General features: G+C 45.2%; 1 protein-coding gene across 2 annotated transcripts in view; it reads left to right on the forward strand.

The window, feature by feature from the left end:
* The first annotated feature begins 1,115 nt into the window (after window positions 1-1,115).
* Window positions 1,116-18,271, forward strand: part of hpgd (15-hydroxyprostaglandin dehydrogenase) — a 41,554-nt gene continuing 24,398 nt past the window's right edge. Inside the window, exons 1-5 of one of the 2 annotated variants that reach the window (XM_079999919.1) lie at window positions 1,116-1,246; window positions 1,352-1,452; window positions 4,530-4,653; window positions 7,934-8,040; window positions 10,809-10,905. In XM_079999919.1, the coding sequence (XP_079856045.1) occupies window positions 1,360-1,452; window positions 4,530-4,653; window positions 7,934-8,040; window positions 10,809-10,905 (421 nt within the window). In that variant the 5' untranslated portion in view covers window positions 1,116-1,246; window positions 1,352-1,359. Of the gene's footprint in view, window positions 1,453-4,529; window positions 4,654-7,933; window positions 8,041-10,808; window positions 10,906-18,271 lie in introns of both variants that reach the window. The other variant, XM_079999920.1, reaches the window with a different exon arrangement.

The raw sequence follows: 18,271 nt of genomic DNA on the forward strand, positions 1-18,271 counted from the left end.
ACCAGTATTTACACAGAAAGGTACCTTGGCTGTACGCAACACTCTTGATACTCACACCGAGTGTTTATGGGTTAATGTTCGGGACCAAGCGGACACACACTTTTTCAGCGAGCCCTTTCTACCAGACACATGGGAACAGCACAGGGGCCGTTGGTCTTGACCAGGGAAAGCAGAAACACCATAGAGCAGCGGACAAAGCAAGCTACTACAGGTATTTATTTCCTGGGGACTAATGATTAAACTCACTGCAGCTGACTGACGTGGGCATGACAGGTGGGAACTCACTGCAGTTGACTTAACCTTCCGGTTACATATACATATATATCAATTTATCTATTACCATTTCAGTGAGTCCGAACACCAAAACAAAACGTGAAATGAATATCAAATAATGTCTCTTATTCCTCAATTTAGTGTCTCCTGGTTGAAATGGAGTTGTAGCGAAAGTGCAGTCATGAAGACAGGAAGATGTCATTCAACCACAATACCTTTTAATCCGTCAAAACCGGATTATAATATTTGTATGTTTTGCGAGCGTCCTCTTGAACTTGGACCCCTGGCTTAAAAACATCTGGGCAGTGTTTTTTATTTGCGTGAAGGCAGGGAGAAAAGGAAACAAAGGGGAGAAGAGAAAATTCAGTGTGGTGGGGGATGGGGATAGAAGAAAAGACTACGTGGTGGAGGAGGGGTAGAATCAGGTAGGACCTGCTGGACGCTGTCTCTTTCTCTCTCTCTCTCACACACACTCAACCCCCCCCCCCCACACACACACACACACACACATGCACAGTTTGTGACTGATAAGACAGAGAGCATAGGAAAATAGGGGTGAGATCCGATGTGTGATATGAAACAAGGAAATATGTGAGCAGAGAGGTTGTGTGTGTGTGTGTGTGTGTGTATTTGTGTGTGTGAGAGAGAGAGAGAGAGAGAGAGCGAGAGATAGAGGGAGAGGGAGAGAGAGAGAGGGAGGAAGAGCACAGCCCAGCTGACCGACATAGCGAAACAAGGTCTTACTTTGGCTCAGACACATCGGAGCGTCGCAGAGACGCGAACACACACACACACACACACACACACACACACACACACACACACACACACACACACACACACACACACACACACACACACACACACTCTATTATACAGAAAATAAAACCCCACCTCAAGCGTAGGAGTCGACATTGAACGAGAAACATTGATTGAGACAAGATAGGTGTAGAAAAAAAAAAAGGGGGTTTTGGTGAGGAGTTTTTTTTGAAGATTGTGCTTGTTTGAAACACTCAAAGAGGATTAAAGAAACGAAGGAGAAGAAACCCCTAACCCTGGCTGCGTGGCTGCTTTGCAGAATCTAGGATGTCTCTGGGCGGGAAGGTGGCGCTCGTGACAGGCGGCGCGCAGGGCATCGGTAGAGCCGTAACAGAATCGTTGCTACGCTGTGCAGCCAAGGTTAGTACACGAGAGCTTTCATACCTCCCACCACAAGAGAGGTCCCCTCTGAAAATGAAAGATTGTTAAAGTTAAAGTACCGATACTTTAAAGAAGACCTCTATAACCAGACGAGGACAGATTGACCTATTTACAGAGTTCTTTAAAACCAGGCTTAAGACGTTTTAATCAATGTGATGTACGCATTTGTATGCCTTTTGCAAGCGGAAAACAAAAAAAAAAAGAATCTAGCATTTTTTTTTTGTAATCGCTGTTAACAGCTTGCAGATAGCTTTCACTCTCATAGGCTTTGCACAGAAGAGGGGAGGGAAATTAGTTTATTGTTTGCCTATCTTAACAAAAGGGGAGGGGTTGTTCAATCACTGGCTCCAGTCTTCTCCTTCCAGCAAGACACAAACATTGTTGTTTTGGTTTAAAATGAGAACCCACAGCTGCTGGTTAGAAGTATAGTTTAAAGTGAAGTATGAACTCCTGGCACATGGCTAAGCTTAGCAGTTATTTTCTTGGCACAGTGCAACCAAACTGGCTAAGACGAACTACAATAGCTTCATGCATGAAATGTGCTTGATAAACCCATCATGGCTACCATTATTTAAAACTCCATATCTTTGCTTACCCATGCTACTTGTGCCAGGAGGAAATAGTGTGCCAAAGAAAAATAATTGCATTTGCCTGAGCAAATGCCTGTCACTCTTCATAGGTGATAAAAGCATAAAATATACTGTATGTACCCTGATTGCCATGTTGTTTTAACAACATAAGATATGATACTTTATTTCAGAAATTCAGAAACTGGGAGGAATTCTATATGTAATTAATGTGCTCTGTGTTATCTGTGTGGACTTTGGTCACATTTCAAAAGTGATGATGTTGATATAAAGGGTTGTTTGCTGTGCTACTGAAGGTGACTCACCGTAAGGAATGATCTGGTGAAAAAATAAACTTCTGTCCAGTGATAATTCAGGTGTTTAATTTAATTGTAATCAGAGCCACATTGAACACAATATCTTTTTGAATTATGGGAGCATATTTCATGGAGCATAAACAAATGTACCTATTGTTAACTACATAACTTCCATTTCAGTCTTTGAGTCATTCTCTCAAATTTTGCGATTTTCATTAGTATGTGAATTTTAGGCCCAAAGGTGAGTGGCTGAGAGAAGAGTGGACAGCTATAAAAAATGCACATAAATGAGTGGTTGCTATAAAATAAATTATATAGTTACATAGTCACATAGTCAATTATAGTCACCTGACAACAGATAATTCACAAAGTGAGCATACAAAGCAGCACATGAAACAAATATTTATATTTGTATTGGTACTTGCCATCTGCAATACCCTAAGAGCGAGTCCTCAGTATTCATACCCGGTGCATCCGTAATACTGTATGATAACATTTTGCCAGAAGTGCCATGATTGTGAGTGTAGCATTCATTGCATTATCCATCTCTTTAACTACACAGGTTTCCTGTTCAAACCATAGACAACACAGTGCATGTGTGGAAAACATCCTTTAAGGAAGTATATAACTGATGCATCACACTAAACATTGAATTTGTATGTTCTTAGCCCTCACTGTGCAGGCATGCCATGCCAAAGTGAGGAAATTCAGAGTCCTCTTGTGTCTAGCACTTTTATCTAAACTGTACATTGATGTTGGTGTTTGGTTCAAAAGGAAATTAAAGTTAATGGACAAATGTGCAAAGCAAACAACAAAAACTTGACAAAAACTCAAGTTTTTAACAACTTTTTATCGTTAAGGTCTTTTATATACGCTAAAGTTTGAGGTGGATCTGATTAAAATGCTCGCAGGAATTTGTGAAAATATGATCCCTTAAATGACCACTATCAAGCCCCCTTGCCACACCCTAAGCCCAAGACCCATATCAAAAAACGAAATACACCCCTTCTGACGCGTGTGCCAAGTTTTGTGAGTTTTCAAGAACCCCTAGCCGTTGAAAAACAGCTTAGTTTTTCATTGTAAATAACGGGTCATCATGGCAACAGCGTTTGATGAAAACTCAAAATCTTCCCTAAATAGTATCATCAAGGTCGGAAGACTTTTCTGACCAAATTTGAGGTGGATGTGGTTAATCTGTTGTAATTTCCTGTTGCCAGTAGGTGGCACTATGATTCAATATTGGCCTTAAATGTGTTCAGGCTGGGACTCTTATCAAATATGTGAAATATGGAAAAGATCTGACCATGTGGAGTGGAGTTGCAACAGTGGGTTTTTTTCATGTCGAAACATCGCAATTCACAGTGTTGCCACAGGAACACTGTTCATTGAAAACTCACAATCTTCACAATAAAGCATCAAGGTCCCTTCCCAAGGTGCCAGCTCCATAGTCATTTCTCACATTAATTCCCCTTTCTGTCCCTATATGCCCATGTTTACTAACTTGAATCGAAGACCTAAATCAGACATATGCTCTCACTAAGGCCTGGTTTATCGGGAGAATCAGAGGAATCTGAGATGTTACTTCAGCTGCCATGCAAGGAATTTCAGCTGTTGATCTCCAACAACTTGGGAGATGTTCATCTTTGGCGTATTCCTCCTCTATCTGACCAGACTAGGCTGCTATGCTATGCTATGCAGGATGCTAAAAAGAATATGTGGCAGTTCCGCCTGCCACCTGCTACCCAAGTGGCGTTTTCAGGGTCCTTCGACACAGAGACACTGGCAGATATGTTGCAAACACACCAGTTTATTGGAGAGAGTGGCAAGAGGTAACAAGCTGGGATCAGATGGACAAATGTCATGACAGAAGCGCTCCTGTGTGTGTGTGTGGGGATGGATGATTTACCTGTTGCTCGCTGATTGGTCTGACATGCAACAGGCGTACAGGCACCTCTGATCCCAGGCTCAATTACCTAGACCCAAGACAGGCGTGGCTGCTTAATCCACACCCCCACGCCACAGAATAATTATTATAATAATTGATTGCAATACAATAGGGCCTTTCCTTGCATTACAAAAGGGCCTTCGCACTACTTGGTGCTGAGAGTTTCTTGCTTGTTAAGAAGTTAAAACCTGCTGAACAACAGCGCCACTGATATGGCTTGTCTTCCAGGTCGTTGTGCTGGACCTGAACCAGGCAGTCGGAGACGAGTGCAAGGCTCAGCTGGATGCACAGTTCGGTCAGGGAAACTGCAGCTTCTTTCAGTGCGATGTTACAGACGAGGACACACTCAGAGGTATTTGTGTGTGATTGTTCTGTTGTGTGGCCTTTGAAACAGTATGACCAAATGATAGAGAGGCACCAAGAGGTATTCTGTCTTTTTTGTAGATTTCTACACAATTTCTCTGTCAATGTTGCTAAGACAGTGCCCCTGCCAAACACTACCCGAGTGGCTTTACCCGGGCTCCCCAACACCGACACACAGGCAAGGATGTGATGGACAAATCAGTACATGGACATTGGCAAGATGTGACATGCCAGGAGCAAATTGAAAGATGTCATGACAAGAGCCCCGCCCCCCCACCCCCATGCACGTATGGGGATGGGTGATTTGACCCGTGCTCATTGATTGCTCTGATGAGCAATAGGTGCACAGCCCCCCCAGGTCCTGGGCCCAATTAACTAGACCCAATACAGGCACACTAAATCACACCACCCCCACACCACAGTTGCGTATCCAAAATCTCAATGCAGTATCAGCCCCGATGGACAGCATGCTATGCAGCAAGATGGGGAAAAATGGAGGAGATGGTTTCGTCGGTGTGGCTCATCCATGTTTCAACGACACTAGTAGCAACTGCTATCGCTCTCATTGTGTTTAAATGTGAGCTAAGAATCAATTGTCTTGTCATGTTGGTTATCATAACTGGCAAAAATCAAGGTAAAACCTTGACATTTTGTTTGAAAAGCAATTACATTTAATTAAATTACCATCACAAAAAACATTAAGTAATATATGTACAACAATAAATACAGCACATACAGTATGTGCACTGTAAACATGTTTATCCTTATGTTTATTCATGCAAACAACCACTTCCTTTTGAAAATTTGATTCTGTCGATCCATGGTCATAGTTGGAAATTTCTCAAAGTCTCTGTCTCTCCGTACGTCACGGTTGCATTGGCCACCAGGAGGCGTTACATTGATGCACAATCACAAAGCTCCTCCACTGAACTGAATGACTTCCAGTGGAGCCAAAGGAGCATCCATTGTGTTGAGGCATCAGTGTCTAATAGAGACACAGGCTCACAGTTCACTTTATTATCCAATATTCCGTTTTTAATTTTTGTTTTAATTGCCTTAACATTTTTTCACTCAGTCATAATGTAAGAGCCATTACATTTATCAGAGTCTAAGAGTGACTACTTTCTCTAAACCTTCAAAACTGCAGCTAAGTGTGTGAGTGTATTATCTACATGTCTTACACCTATTTACATAAGAAGTGATACTTTGGCTTGGTAATTTAGTCATTGGCCTTAAATAATGTCTAAGTATGGTCAGTTTGTTCAGCACAGTCATTCTTCGTAATGCAGATAGACGCTGCTACAACTACTTTTTCTCTTACTGCTCGGATGTGTTGGGTAATGTTTATCTATTGGTGTTGAGAGACAGGCTGAGAGAGGAAGACACAAGGATTCATTGTCTGACGAGGCATTTGCGAACGCCTGCAGGCAATCTTCTGAAGAATGCCAGTCTTCTTACGATGTCTAAGAGCAGCTGTTGATATGCTCAGAAAAATAGTGCGTGTGTGTGTGAGTGTTTGTGTTCATATGTTCTGGGGTGTGGCAGTGTTGACAGCAAGTTTTTCTGTCTACACAACACAAAAAAGAGCCTGGCAAATTGTCAGTATTTGAGTTGCAGAGGTTTTTAGGGTAATAGTCCAGTGTTTTGTTTTGAACTGTTCCGGTTCATTTTAAAAATGTGTTTCGGGTCAATACACTGCTTGAAGTCCCATGACCTTTAACATTGCACTTCAAAAAAACATTGGTAATCTCCTGATTTCATGATGCAATTCGGAGCTTCAAGAAACTTAGTACCAAAGGCAGCAAAGTGACCCCAAAACATCCTCCATGTTTGACTGTTGAGGCAATGTTTTTGCCTTTGAAGGCTTCCTTTAGTTTTCTGTAAACATAGACTTAAACCTAGACCAAAAACTATTGGTCTCAAATATTCACAGGACATTCTCCGAGAAGGATTTTGGCTTGTTCAGGTGTAATTTTGCAAGGTTCAGCCAGGCTTCTTTGTGCCTATGTCTCTCTGCAGTGGTGTCCTCCTAGGTTTCCTACCATAAAACCACCTTCAATTCTGTACAGAGTCTGAGTCGGTGTTACAGCTGTATCCTCTAAAATAAATTCTAGTTACCTGACAACAGATATTTCACAAATGAAGCTATAACTGCAAATAACAAACATGGTCTTCAAAATCAGCGGTCTCACCATCACTGTAACAGAGAATATTTGTATCTGTATGAAGTCCCTAACAACAAGTCCTCAGTATTCATACCCAGTACATCCATAATAATGCTTGATAACATTTTGTTAGAAGGAGGAGGTCTATGGAGGTCTGGAGGTCAATGGGTATCTGTAATTGTAATTGCGTGTTTATGTGTTTTATAATTGCGGCTTACTTGGAAAGCCACATTGCAGGTGAGGACAGATGCCAGTTTTACTACCTCAGTTTTCTAAGTATTCTACTTTTGCATGTTTGGGGCATGGTTATATTGACATTGTTTGTAAAGTTGCATAAGGACATAGCCCTGCCTTTTATATATTTTCATGAGTTGTACTCATCTAATGCCTTGATTTTACAACCCAAAAGACATTTGGGTAATGTACACCAGCCACAAAGCACTCAGGCTACCTTCAGTCAGTGTTATTGCAAGGCACTTACTTTCCTGTGTTAGAATACCTCAATTAGACTCAAGAATGAAGTTTATCTTGTCTGCTTAGATTTAGTTTCATCACTTCTTCAACTGTGATTGCTGGAGAAGAATGTAGTCAGAAAATAAAGATCAGCAATGACTCCAGGGTTAACCTTACCCTAACCCTGCATTAGATTCAATATATCACATACATTAATGTTGAATTAACTACTTTGGCTGTGGAATATCAAGCACAAAAGCATGCAGGATTAAGTTCCTTCATTCTAATATATTTAACTGTACAATGAAAGAGTGTAACTTTTTGTAGAGAACAGCATATTTCTCTACAAAAGAAGTGCATATTTTCTCCATTCTGTATGAAGACATTCCAAGAGATCATTTCTTATTTTATAATTCACTTATTCTTTTTTTTTTTTTTTGTGTGTTTCTCAACACTGTAGGATCATTTCTATCTCTATTTCTTGTATTTTATTTAATTGTTTTACTTGTTGACTGATTCTTCCAGTGAACTTTTGAGGCAATGACATTAATATTTACAAATGAATGTCATAATTTTGCTGCTGGTGTTAGTGCAATGAGATTATCTGATATTGCATTTCCATTCTCCCTTCCCCACTTATCTGGACTGCAGAAGCCTTCCAAAGAACAGTGGACCAGTTTGGACGTCTGGATATTGTAATTAACAATGCAGGGATTAACAATGAAAAGGACTGGGAGAAGACCATCAAAGTCAACCTGGTAAGACCTGGTATGCATGAGAATCTTCACCAGAATAATACAATACTGGCCTTGAAATTTCATTGACATAAATTAAATTTTTATCTGAGTTGTACAGAACCTCATGTCTAAATGTATATTTACTCATTGTGAATCATAGAGGTACAGTACTTGCCAGTATTTAGAAACTCAAATTCCCCATTTCCAAATCCAAGTGGGGGTTGCCAGATTCATTTGTGAAAGAGTCTGGTGTTTTGGGTCACAAGTAGGGCAAGGCCATTTTTCTTTTTTTTTTCCTGAAACAGTGAAAATCCACCTCAAAGATCCTGAACCTTTTCACACTTCTCAGGGGCAGATAATGGGAACAATAGCTGGTAAACTCAACCCCACCCCCCACTGGACCACCTGCCTCTCTTAAATTGAGGGGAAAAGTTTGCAAACAACACCACATAAAACTGTAAGGCTTCGCAAAAAAGAACGGCTCATCAACCAGTGAGACTCTGTTACATTTATTCATACAAAGTAGAGTCTCGTTTCAGGGATTAATTACACATAACTAGATATGATCACACAGTCCATCAACATAAACAAGACATAGGTATCCTCAATATCTGTTCTGTGAAACTTTTGTTTCGTAGACACTTTCTGTGTGGATTGAGACATTCTGAATCATTCATAGATGTTAATATAGCTCCCAAAATAAGCATGTGTCTGTTGACGCTGTGTTATGTCACCAGCTGCGCCGGTTTGTTTATGGGAGGGCCTTCACCCGAAACTCTGGAACAATAGCCAGTGAAACCAAAGATGCAAATCGATCACCACGCCCACACAATGCACCTCAGACCACTCACAAGACTAAAACAAGCTTACCTTGCTGACAAACTAGTATTTTGTGATCCTAAAACTGGTGTTTGTTATATTGGGTTCTTCAACATTTAAACTTTCGTAATATAAAAACAAAAAAAAACCACATTAAAAAAAACCTTTGTGTTGATTTGCGGATTTTCCGATGTTTTCCGATGCTGTCTTTATTTGAACTCCCAAATTCTGATGACTTAATATGGATAAGAGGTTAAATTGGACTGTTGCTATCCGGGGCTGAGCCCCAACACATGGGGCTCACAAATGTTATTCGGCGGAGCTGACTTTACTCCTAGAGTTCATGATTATGAATCGATTCACATGGCAATCATGTATTTCATGCAGCCCTAAATCAATTATGTAGAGGTGATCTAAAGTTCTTCAGAATCGTAGTGAAATCATATCAGAGATTGCAAGGTTTTACAAACTAGCTAGTTATGGTGTTCGTACATAGGCACGTTGAAAATATTGGATCAAGTAAATTGATCTATTATTTAGAGTGCGGATACTACCAGGGGAAGTTAAAAGGATAAAACTGAGAGATTTATTTCAAAGGGACAAAGTTCTGTTTTTGTAGCACTTGCACCTGCTATCACCATTTGGGTCATCAACATTTGTAAGGTTGCTGCAAACTTAAACTGTGTTGTTCAGGTCAATTCAGAAGTGGGTATTTAATGATGAGTGTTGGGCTTGTTACTCAAAGAGTGTAACTTATTACTCAATACTCTTTTCAAAAGTAATATTATTACCATACTTATCTTAACTTATACTTTACTTAACAGTAATTTGTTACATTACTCATAATACTTTTCCGTTACACCCCACAAAATTGGTAATTGTGTCCTTTCTGCTCACAGTGTGCCTCTGTGTGAATGCTGCTAAGCGCAGCTAAGGCTTCACCTACTGCTGGTACCTGTGTCTTCATGTACTAAAACATGATCGGCTCAGTCCTAAACACCTTATGTAATCTCAGTGCAGTAGCAGACAGATCAATATTGTAATAATACATGATTCATCCAATGACTAGTTTCCCGAAGTGCCACGTTCCCTCCATCAATGTTTGTTTTCACTTACACTCATTCCCACGTGCAGATAATGTAGAGCACCGTGGCTTAAAACATTGTTGTTAAGCAGTTCTGCTGCTGTTTTGCAACATAGCTTAGGGGCGGGAACTCATGTGCAGCTGTCATATCACATGAGCGGGATCAGATCACGCAATGTATTTGTCATGACGTACAGCAGATATACCCAATGAGACCAAATGATTACAAAATCAGGTTTCTCCGAACACCGATTCAAAGGGTGGCATGACGATTACGAAAATGTATCAACAAAAGCAACGTTTAACAAGTTATTGTTTTTTTGGTAACTGTTATATATATAATGAAATTGTATTAGTAATTTGTTACACTACTCTTTACTGGGAAATGTAATATTAATACTGTAACTGCCCAACACTGATTCAGTCATGCTCCTTAAGTTTGTAGCGTACTACAGTATAAGCCTCTTTGAAGCTGCATTTGTCACAAAACGGATGATATGACTGCTGGCGTTACATAATGGTGTGGAGCTTTGTGAATGCTGCTAAATCAGGGCCACATAACAGATCCAACTGTAACTGTTGTGTTTGATAATCACAAAAATATAAGAAAACACCAAATACATTCTCATTAAGTGCCTACTCCAAAAAAGAAACACAATCCATCAGTCTTCCGTCAGACAGGGCACGTCAGGAAGCTTGGCTAGTGTGCTGTAGAGCAAAAATGTCTCCAGTGAAAACCTGGCTCTCATGCTACGGGCCTAGTTCATAGCTTGCAATCTATTCAGTTAGCACACTGGAAAAAGATTTTGACAAATGTCCGCAAGTATGTTCACAAATACAGAATGACGGGTTATTTGATGACCATGAACCACTCTTGTTTCTGTAGACGTCAGTCATTAAGGGGACCTATCTTGGCTTGGACCACATGAGCAAAGAATATGGCAAGGAGGGTGGGATCATAATCAATGTGTCCTCCATGGCAGGTAACAAACACACACACACACACACACACACACACACACACACACACACACACACACACACACACACACACACACACACACACACACACACACACACACACACTGCATAAACACACAAGCAACTTTGTCGCTAGATGTAACGACTTTTCAGAACCTTTGGTTATTAAGATTCAAGATCAAGATTCAAGATTTTTTTATTTGTCACATACATATACATACTTCCATACATATATGCAGTGAAATGTAATGCAACGCACCCGGTGATAGCACACAATAAGTCCTAGGAAAAAATAAAAAATAAAATAAAATAAAAAGTAGAAAATTCCTTTCTAATAGACCGACTAACTGACTCCTAAAACGTAATACAGTAAGTGGAATACATATAGAATAAGATAAAAATATAAAGAATAAAATACAATAAAAATAAATTGAAATAAAATGGAATAGATAGAAGGAATATGGCTATGTATATACAGATATGTGCATTTAAAGTGGCATGTGAATTAAAGTGGCATGTGAATGTGAATAGAGGGAGGTAGTGTTTGGGATAATACAGCACAGTATACAAGAGTACGGCGCAGCAATACGGCATCACGAACAACCCTGAACAGTGATACAGTATGCGGTACAGTATGCTACATACAGTACAGTAGGTAGTGGAGCCTAGTGCATGGCTCGGTGAGGACCCCTGGTGAGGTCAGCGTTGACAGTTCTGATGGCTTGCGGGAAAAAACTCCGTCTCAGTCTCTCTGTTCTCGCTGCGTGACTGCGGAGGCCCTTGCCTGACCGCAGCAGCTGAAACAGTCCGTTGTTGGGGTGATGAGGATCCTTCATGATCCTACGGGCTCTGCTACTACACCTCCTGGTGTATAACTCCTGCAGGGAGGGGAGGGTAGTTCCAGTGGTACGTTCAGCTGAACGCACTACCCTCTGCAGGGCCCGCCTGTCCTGGGCAGTACAGTTCCCAAACCAGGCAGTGATGTTGCCTGTCAGGATGCTCTCCACTGCTCCAGAGTAGAAGGACTTGAGGATCCTCACCGAGACCCGGAATTTCCTCAGCTGCCTGAGGTGGTAGAGACGCTGCCTCACCTTTCTCACCAGAGTGTCTGTGTGAACAGTCCATGTTAAGTCCTCTGTGATGTGGACTCCCAGATATCTGAAGCTGCTCACCCTATCGACAGAAGTCCCATTAATCCACAAGGGCACGTGCGTCCTCGATTGTGATCCACGCCTAAAGTCCACAATCAGCTCCTTGGTTTTGCTGACGTTCAGGTGTAGGCTGTTGTCCTGGCACCAGAGTGACAGGTCAGCCACCTCCTCGCGGTAGGCCTTCTCATCGCAGTCGGTGATCAGGCCCACGACCACGGTGTCGTCAGCAAACTTGATGATGGTGTTGGAGCTGGACCTGGCCACACAGTCATGTGTGTACAGGAAGTACAGTAGGGGGCTGAGGACGCAACCCTGGGGGGATCCTGTGTTCAGGGTGAGGGAGCTTGACATGTACTTCCCCACCTTGACCACCTGGGGGCGGCCGGTGAGGAAGTCCAGGATCCAGGTGCACAGCGGACCATTCAATCCTAGCTCCATCAACTTGACAGCCAGTCTGGTGGGAACTATGGTGTTGAAAGCTGAACTATAATAAATGAACAGCATTCTCACATAGGCCCCCTTCTGGCCATCCAGGTGCGTGAGCGTGGTGTGCAGTACCTGGGAGACCGCGTCATCCGTGGATCTGTTCTGCCGGTACGCGAACTGCAACGGGTCCAAGGTGCAGGGGAGGGAGGCGCAGATGTAATCCTTAATCAGCCTCTCGAAACACTTCATGACCACCGAGGTGAGGGCCACCGGACGGTAGTCATTCAGGCAGGCAGGAGAGGCGATCTTCGGGACAGGAACGACGGTGGACCTCTTGCAACAGGACGGGACCACTGATTCAGCCAGGGAGGTGTTGAATATTGTGGTGAACACCGGAGCTAGCTGGTTAGCACAGGTCTTCAGTACTCGCCCAGATATGCCATCTGGGCCCGCAGCTTTCCTGGTGTTCACCCGCATCAAAGCCCTCCTGACCTCGTGCACGGACACTGAGAGTGCGCGCTCGTCCCCAGCGGTGTAACTCCAATTAGCCGGCGAGCTAGCGGTGTTGCTGCCAGACTCGAACCGCGCATAAAAGGAGTTCAGTTGGTTGGCCAGGGAGGCGTCCACACTCGTGGCTGGGGAGGAGCTGCTCTTGTAGGTTGTTATTGTTCGCAGCCCCTCCCACAAGCGTCTGGTGTCCCCCCGCTCCATCTGTAGCTCCACGGTGTCTCTGTACGTCCGTTTGGCGTCCCTCACCGCCCTCCGCAGATTGTACGACGCCGCTTTGTAATTGTCCATGTTACCAGATACAAGTCCGTCGTTGTAGGCGGCCGTGCGCGCATTCAGAGCGCAGCGGATGGATTTATCAACCCATGGTTTCTGGTTTGGAAATATCCGAACTTTCACCGTGGGAACGATTTCATCCGCGAGCGTAGCCACGAAACTCACTACAGCCTCCGTAAACTCGCTGACGTCACTTGAACTTGTTTGGAACATGTCCCAGTCTACGTCAGTCAGAGCGTCCTGAAGCGCAGCCTCTTATTGGTCCGTCCACCGCTTCACTTCCCTCGTCATCACCAGATCCCGCGCGATCAGAGGCCTGTAAACAGGAAGCAGCGAGATCGCGGCGTGATCTGATTTCCCGAAAGCAGGAAGCGACACGGGCTTGTATCCGTTCTTGTAAGGAGTGTAACAATGGTCCAGAGTTCTGTCTCCCCTGGTGGCACACGTGATGTGTTGGTGGAAATTCGGCAGAACTTTTTTAAGGTTGGCCCTGTTAAAGTCCCCAGTCACCACCACAGCCGCGTCGGGATGTCTGTTCTGAAATCCGCACAACACATCGTACAGATCCGACAGAGCTGTGTCGGTGTCCGCTTGCGGTGGGATATAAACGGCTGTAATGATGACCGTGCTGAATTCCCGGGGGAGATAAAATGGACGGCATAGTATGGTCAGCTGTTCCAGGTTCGGCGAGCAGGAGTGGGAGAGGAATTTGGTGTTGTTGGCGTTACACCAGCGGTTGTTTACCATTAGGCAGACGCCTCCACCTTTGGATTTCCCCGACTCTCCCGTTCTGTCGCCGCGGAACACGGAGAAGGCCTCGGCTGGACGTATGGCTTCATCCGGCACCAGGGGGTTCAGCCATGTTTCCGTCAGGCAGAGGACGCAACAGTTCCTTGTGTCTCGCTGGAATTGAATCATCGCTCGAAGTTCATCCATCTTGTTCTCCAGGGACTGGACGTTAGCAAGAAGGATGCTTGGCAGAGGTGGACGGTAAGGTTGCGTCCTCATTCTGACCTGAATGCCGCCTCGTTTACCTCGGTGCTTCCTCCGTGGGCCGGCTCGTGGAACAGCGACTCCATTTTTGTTGTTGTAGTTGTTGCGAGTGTTCCCGCGTGGGATTTCCGCCGGCCACTCTGCTCCCACGGATAAAAAGTCCCAAAGTTGTTCATTTAGGGAAATTTTTACATCCATGAGTGCATCGCGGTCGTATGAGTTAATTGTTGATGTTTTTCTGGCGAACATTGTGATAAAAAAAAGAAAAAAAATACTAAAGAGTAAGAAAGTAACCGGAGCGCCGGCGCAGGCGACCGCTAGGGGCGGCGCCACTATCGCCACACTAAAAGTGATTCGCGACTTTTGGGAGCATTTATGAAAATGTTAAGGTTAGATTTATAATGCATTTCCCAGCTATTGAGACAAAACAAAGTATGTTACAGTTGCACAAGCTCCTTCTTTCGTATATCATCAGAATGCCAACTCAGTGTCATATAGCCACGCCCTCGTCTCCAGTCCTAGGTCAAAAAGGCCAGCTTCTGAGGGTGGGCTGTATGGGGGGCAGCTGGTGATTATGTGCTCGGCAGTCTGTTCAGGTTCGCCACACTCGCATGACGCACTGTCGGATAGGCCCCACTTCTTTAGAGAGGACTTGAAGCGCCCGACGCCAGTACGCAGGCGGTTCAGCGAGGTCCATAGGTGGCGTGGCATGTCTTCTCCTTTTACACCTCCTCCTGGGTCCCGGATGTATCGTTGGATGCGGGAGGGCGCAGCTGACTCCCACGATTGTCTCCAGGATGCTGCCAGCCAGGCGTCCTTGGACAAGTCGTCAGGGATCGACTGTAGCATCTCTTGTGCTGCCTTGTTGTAGGGATGGCGAGACTTGAGCCTGCATGGTGGTGCCGGTGTTGTTGTGGCTTTGTGTAGGATGTGCCAGTCGTTCTTCTGGGCTTTCCTTGCCAGGGCGAGGGTAGCTGCTTCCCGTCGGAGACTGGGTGGGGCGATACCAGCTAGGACTGGCAGGTAGGACACAGGGGTGGGTTTCAGACAACCAGTTACTATCCGGAGGGCGCTGTTGATGACAGTATCCACCTTGTTCGCATGTGGACTTCTGCTCCAGGCAGGGGCACAGTATTCCGCTACGGGTAGGACCAGGGCTTGCGTGGATATGCGTAGGGTCTGGGGGGAAGCTCCCCAAGTCGAGCCTGCAAGGCGGCGGATGAGCGAGACCCTTGCGGTTGTCTTGGCCTTCACTTCATCCAGGTGCTGCTTGTAGGACAGCGTCCGGTCCAAGCATACGCCGAGGTACTTGGGGGCTTGCTGGAACTCCAGGCGGATGTTGCCAACATGCACGTCCAGTTCCCTTCTTGCCTCCCGGTTGTAGAGGTGGTAAGCTGCAGACACTGTTTTGCCCATGCTGAGCTGAAGGTGCCACTTCTGGAGGTAGTCTGCCAGGATGCCCATGTCTCGGTTGAGGCCTTCTTCCATAGTGTTCCATGTTGGGCATCGAAGCATGAAGGCCAGGTCGTCCGCATAGCCGTACTTCTTGGATGTTGTGTCTGGCAGGTCGTGAATATAGATGTTAAATAACGTTGGTGAGAGGACAGAGCCTTGCGGGACACCGTTCTTCAGCCTTCTGAGCCTGCTGGTCTGGCCATCGCTGGTTTGTAGGATGAAGCTATGGTTAGATAGCATCTCCATAATAAATCTCACCATGTGCCGGTCCGGGATTGTTCTCAACAGTTTCAGGTGTAGTCCACGGTGCCACACGGTGTCATAAGCGGCTGTCAGGTCCAGGAATACTACTCCAGCTTTCTCATTATCTTGGAAGCTGTCCTCGATGTCCTGGGTGAGTAGCGTTACCTGGTCCACCGTTGACCTGCCTCTGCGGAAGCCGGCTTGTTCCGGTGGGAGTTGAGGGTCCACCACTGGCTCAATGCGGCTGTGGATCAGCCTCTCCAGAATCTTGTACGGGACACAGAGCAGGGATATGGGCCTGTAGGACTTCGGGTCTTCGGCGGGTTTGTTCGGCTTTGGCAAGGCTATGATGGAAGCATGGCGCCAGATCTTCGGGAGCTTGGACCTCCGGAAGCATGATGAGAAGAATGTGCGTAGCCATTGAGATGTTCTTTCACTTTGGTGCATAACAAACTCTGGGTGGATATTGTCTCGACCTGGTGATTTGCCCAGCTTCAGTTTTTTAATTGCTGCCTTTAGCTCGGCTGCTGTGAAGTCTCCTGAGAGATTAGCATCAGCGCTGGCTGCTCTGGAGAGGGATGATACCTCACACGATGTCAGTCGTGCAAAGTTTTTGTCCGCATCAGGGAAGCGACCATTTTTCAGGAGCTGGGAAGCAATAGCATCTGCAGTCACTGGACACCTACGAGGTGTTGTTTTTCTCCCTGAGAGCAAGTTGATGGTCTGCCACGCCTTCCGGCTGGAGTGGGTGAAGTCGATGGATTCGGCTACTTCCGTCCACCTAGCCCTTCGGGTGTCATCCAGCTTCTGCAGTAGGGTTGTTGCTGTTGCGTCCATTTCTTCCCTGGTGATCGCCTGCTGGTGTTGGCGCAACAGGCAGCTGCACTCCTCATCCCAGCCCGGGATATAGTTTTTATTGTAGCCACGTGGGATGTTGTGCTTTGCTGCCCTTAGGAGGACTTCACAGTAGGCACTGTATGCAGCATCCACGTCTTCTGCTTCTGGGTCCATGAGACCAGCAGTTCTTCTTTCTGTTTCCACCGTAAACGACTGCCAGTTCGCCTTCCTGAAGTTCCATCTCCTGACCGGTTTGCCAGCTACCGGCTGTACTAGGGATGGTACTTTGATGATGGATGGCCGGTGGTGTGAGCGAGGGAACCTGTCCAAGACACGTCTCTCCGGTTTCAGGTCGTTACTGCGGCATATGACGAAGGCCAGATCTGGGTTGGTATAAGAGTTCCAACATGCAGAGCAGAAGCTTGGGGGCTCCTTTGGGTCGTACAGCAGTAGTGCCTCAACGTTAGAGGCCCACTCACTCAGTGCTTCTCCATCCTGTGATGTGTGTTGGTAACCCCAATCCGTATGTTGGCAGTTGAAGTCACCTGCATAGATGGCAGGAGCAGTCACGGATGGAAGTGATGATGCAGTCAGCGCTGTTGGTGGGGGCTTATATACGTTCACGACAGATGTTTCTTGGATTTTAGTGGCCAGCCACTCGATGTTGCAGCCAGGTGGAGATTGGCTGGTGGCTGCCCAGCTCAAACCATCTCGGACGAAGGTTGCCATTCCATGCTTCTTGCTGTGGATGGATCCAGCGAGGGAGAACCCAGGAAGCTTGAGGTTTTCATCTGACACCCAGTGTGTCTCTTGCAGGAGGACCGCTGCCACTTTGTTGGAATCGGCGAGATGCCTGATGACTTCGAGTTTGGCGATGGTAAGGCCCTCGACATTGAGTTGGAGCACCGGCAGACCTTGGTTTTCGACGGTGGGGGAGTCCGCCCGTCCTAAAGAGGATGTTCTCTGCCTTGGTTTTGGCATTGGCTTGTACCTTGGTCTGCCAGCTCGATGATTCTTTGGCGACATTAGTTTCGTGAGTTGGTCTTGCACCATTTCTCACTACTCACAGGAGAGGCCTCGTGAAGGCTGTCGTCTTCTCCCCCTGCACAAGCTCCGATACTGTTGGCAATAGTACAGTCCATTGTCCATTGACTCCATTGATGGACCTGCAGTGGGTAGTTTGTAGTTAATCACAAATACACAAATTCATACATGAAGTCATCTTGCAACTTTTACATCAACCAATACCTACTTGCCTTGGAACATAGTTGGCAATCACTCTGGGATCAAGGTAAGGTTTATTTCAATTTAAAATCTCAACACATGGCCTCAGAAATATTTTTGTAGTGCTCACCCCAAAAAGTTCAAAACAATATGATTTCTGCATTTGGGAATGGCACATAGCCCACAGCCCATCCACACAGCTATCTTACTTTCTTCCTCTGAATCCACCCCTTGCTTTGCATAACCTTTACCCCAC

This window comes from Zeus faber (assembly GCF_960531495.2).
Source record: "Zeus faber genome assembly, chromosome: 4".
Classification (NCBI taxonomy): domain Eukaryota; kingdom Metazoa; phylum Chordata; class Actinopteri; order Zeiformes; family Zeidae; genus Zeus; species Zeus faber.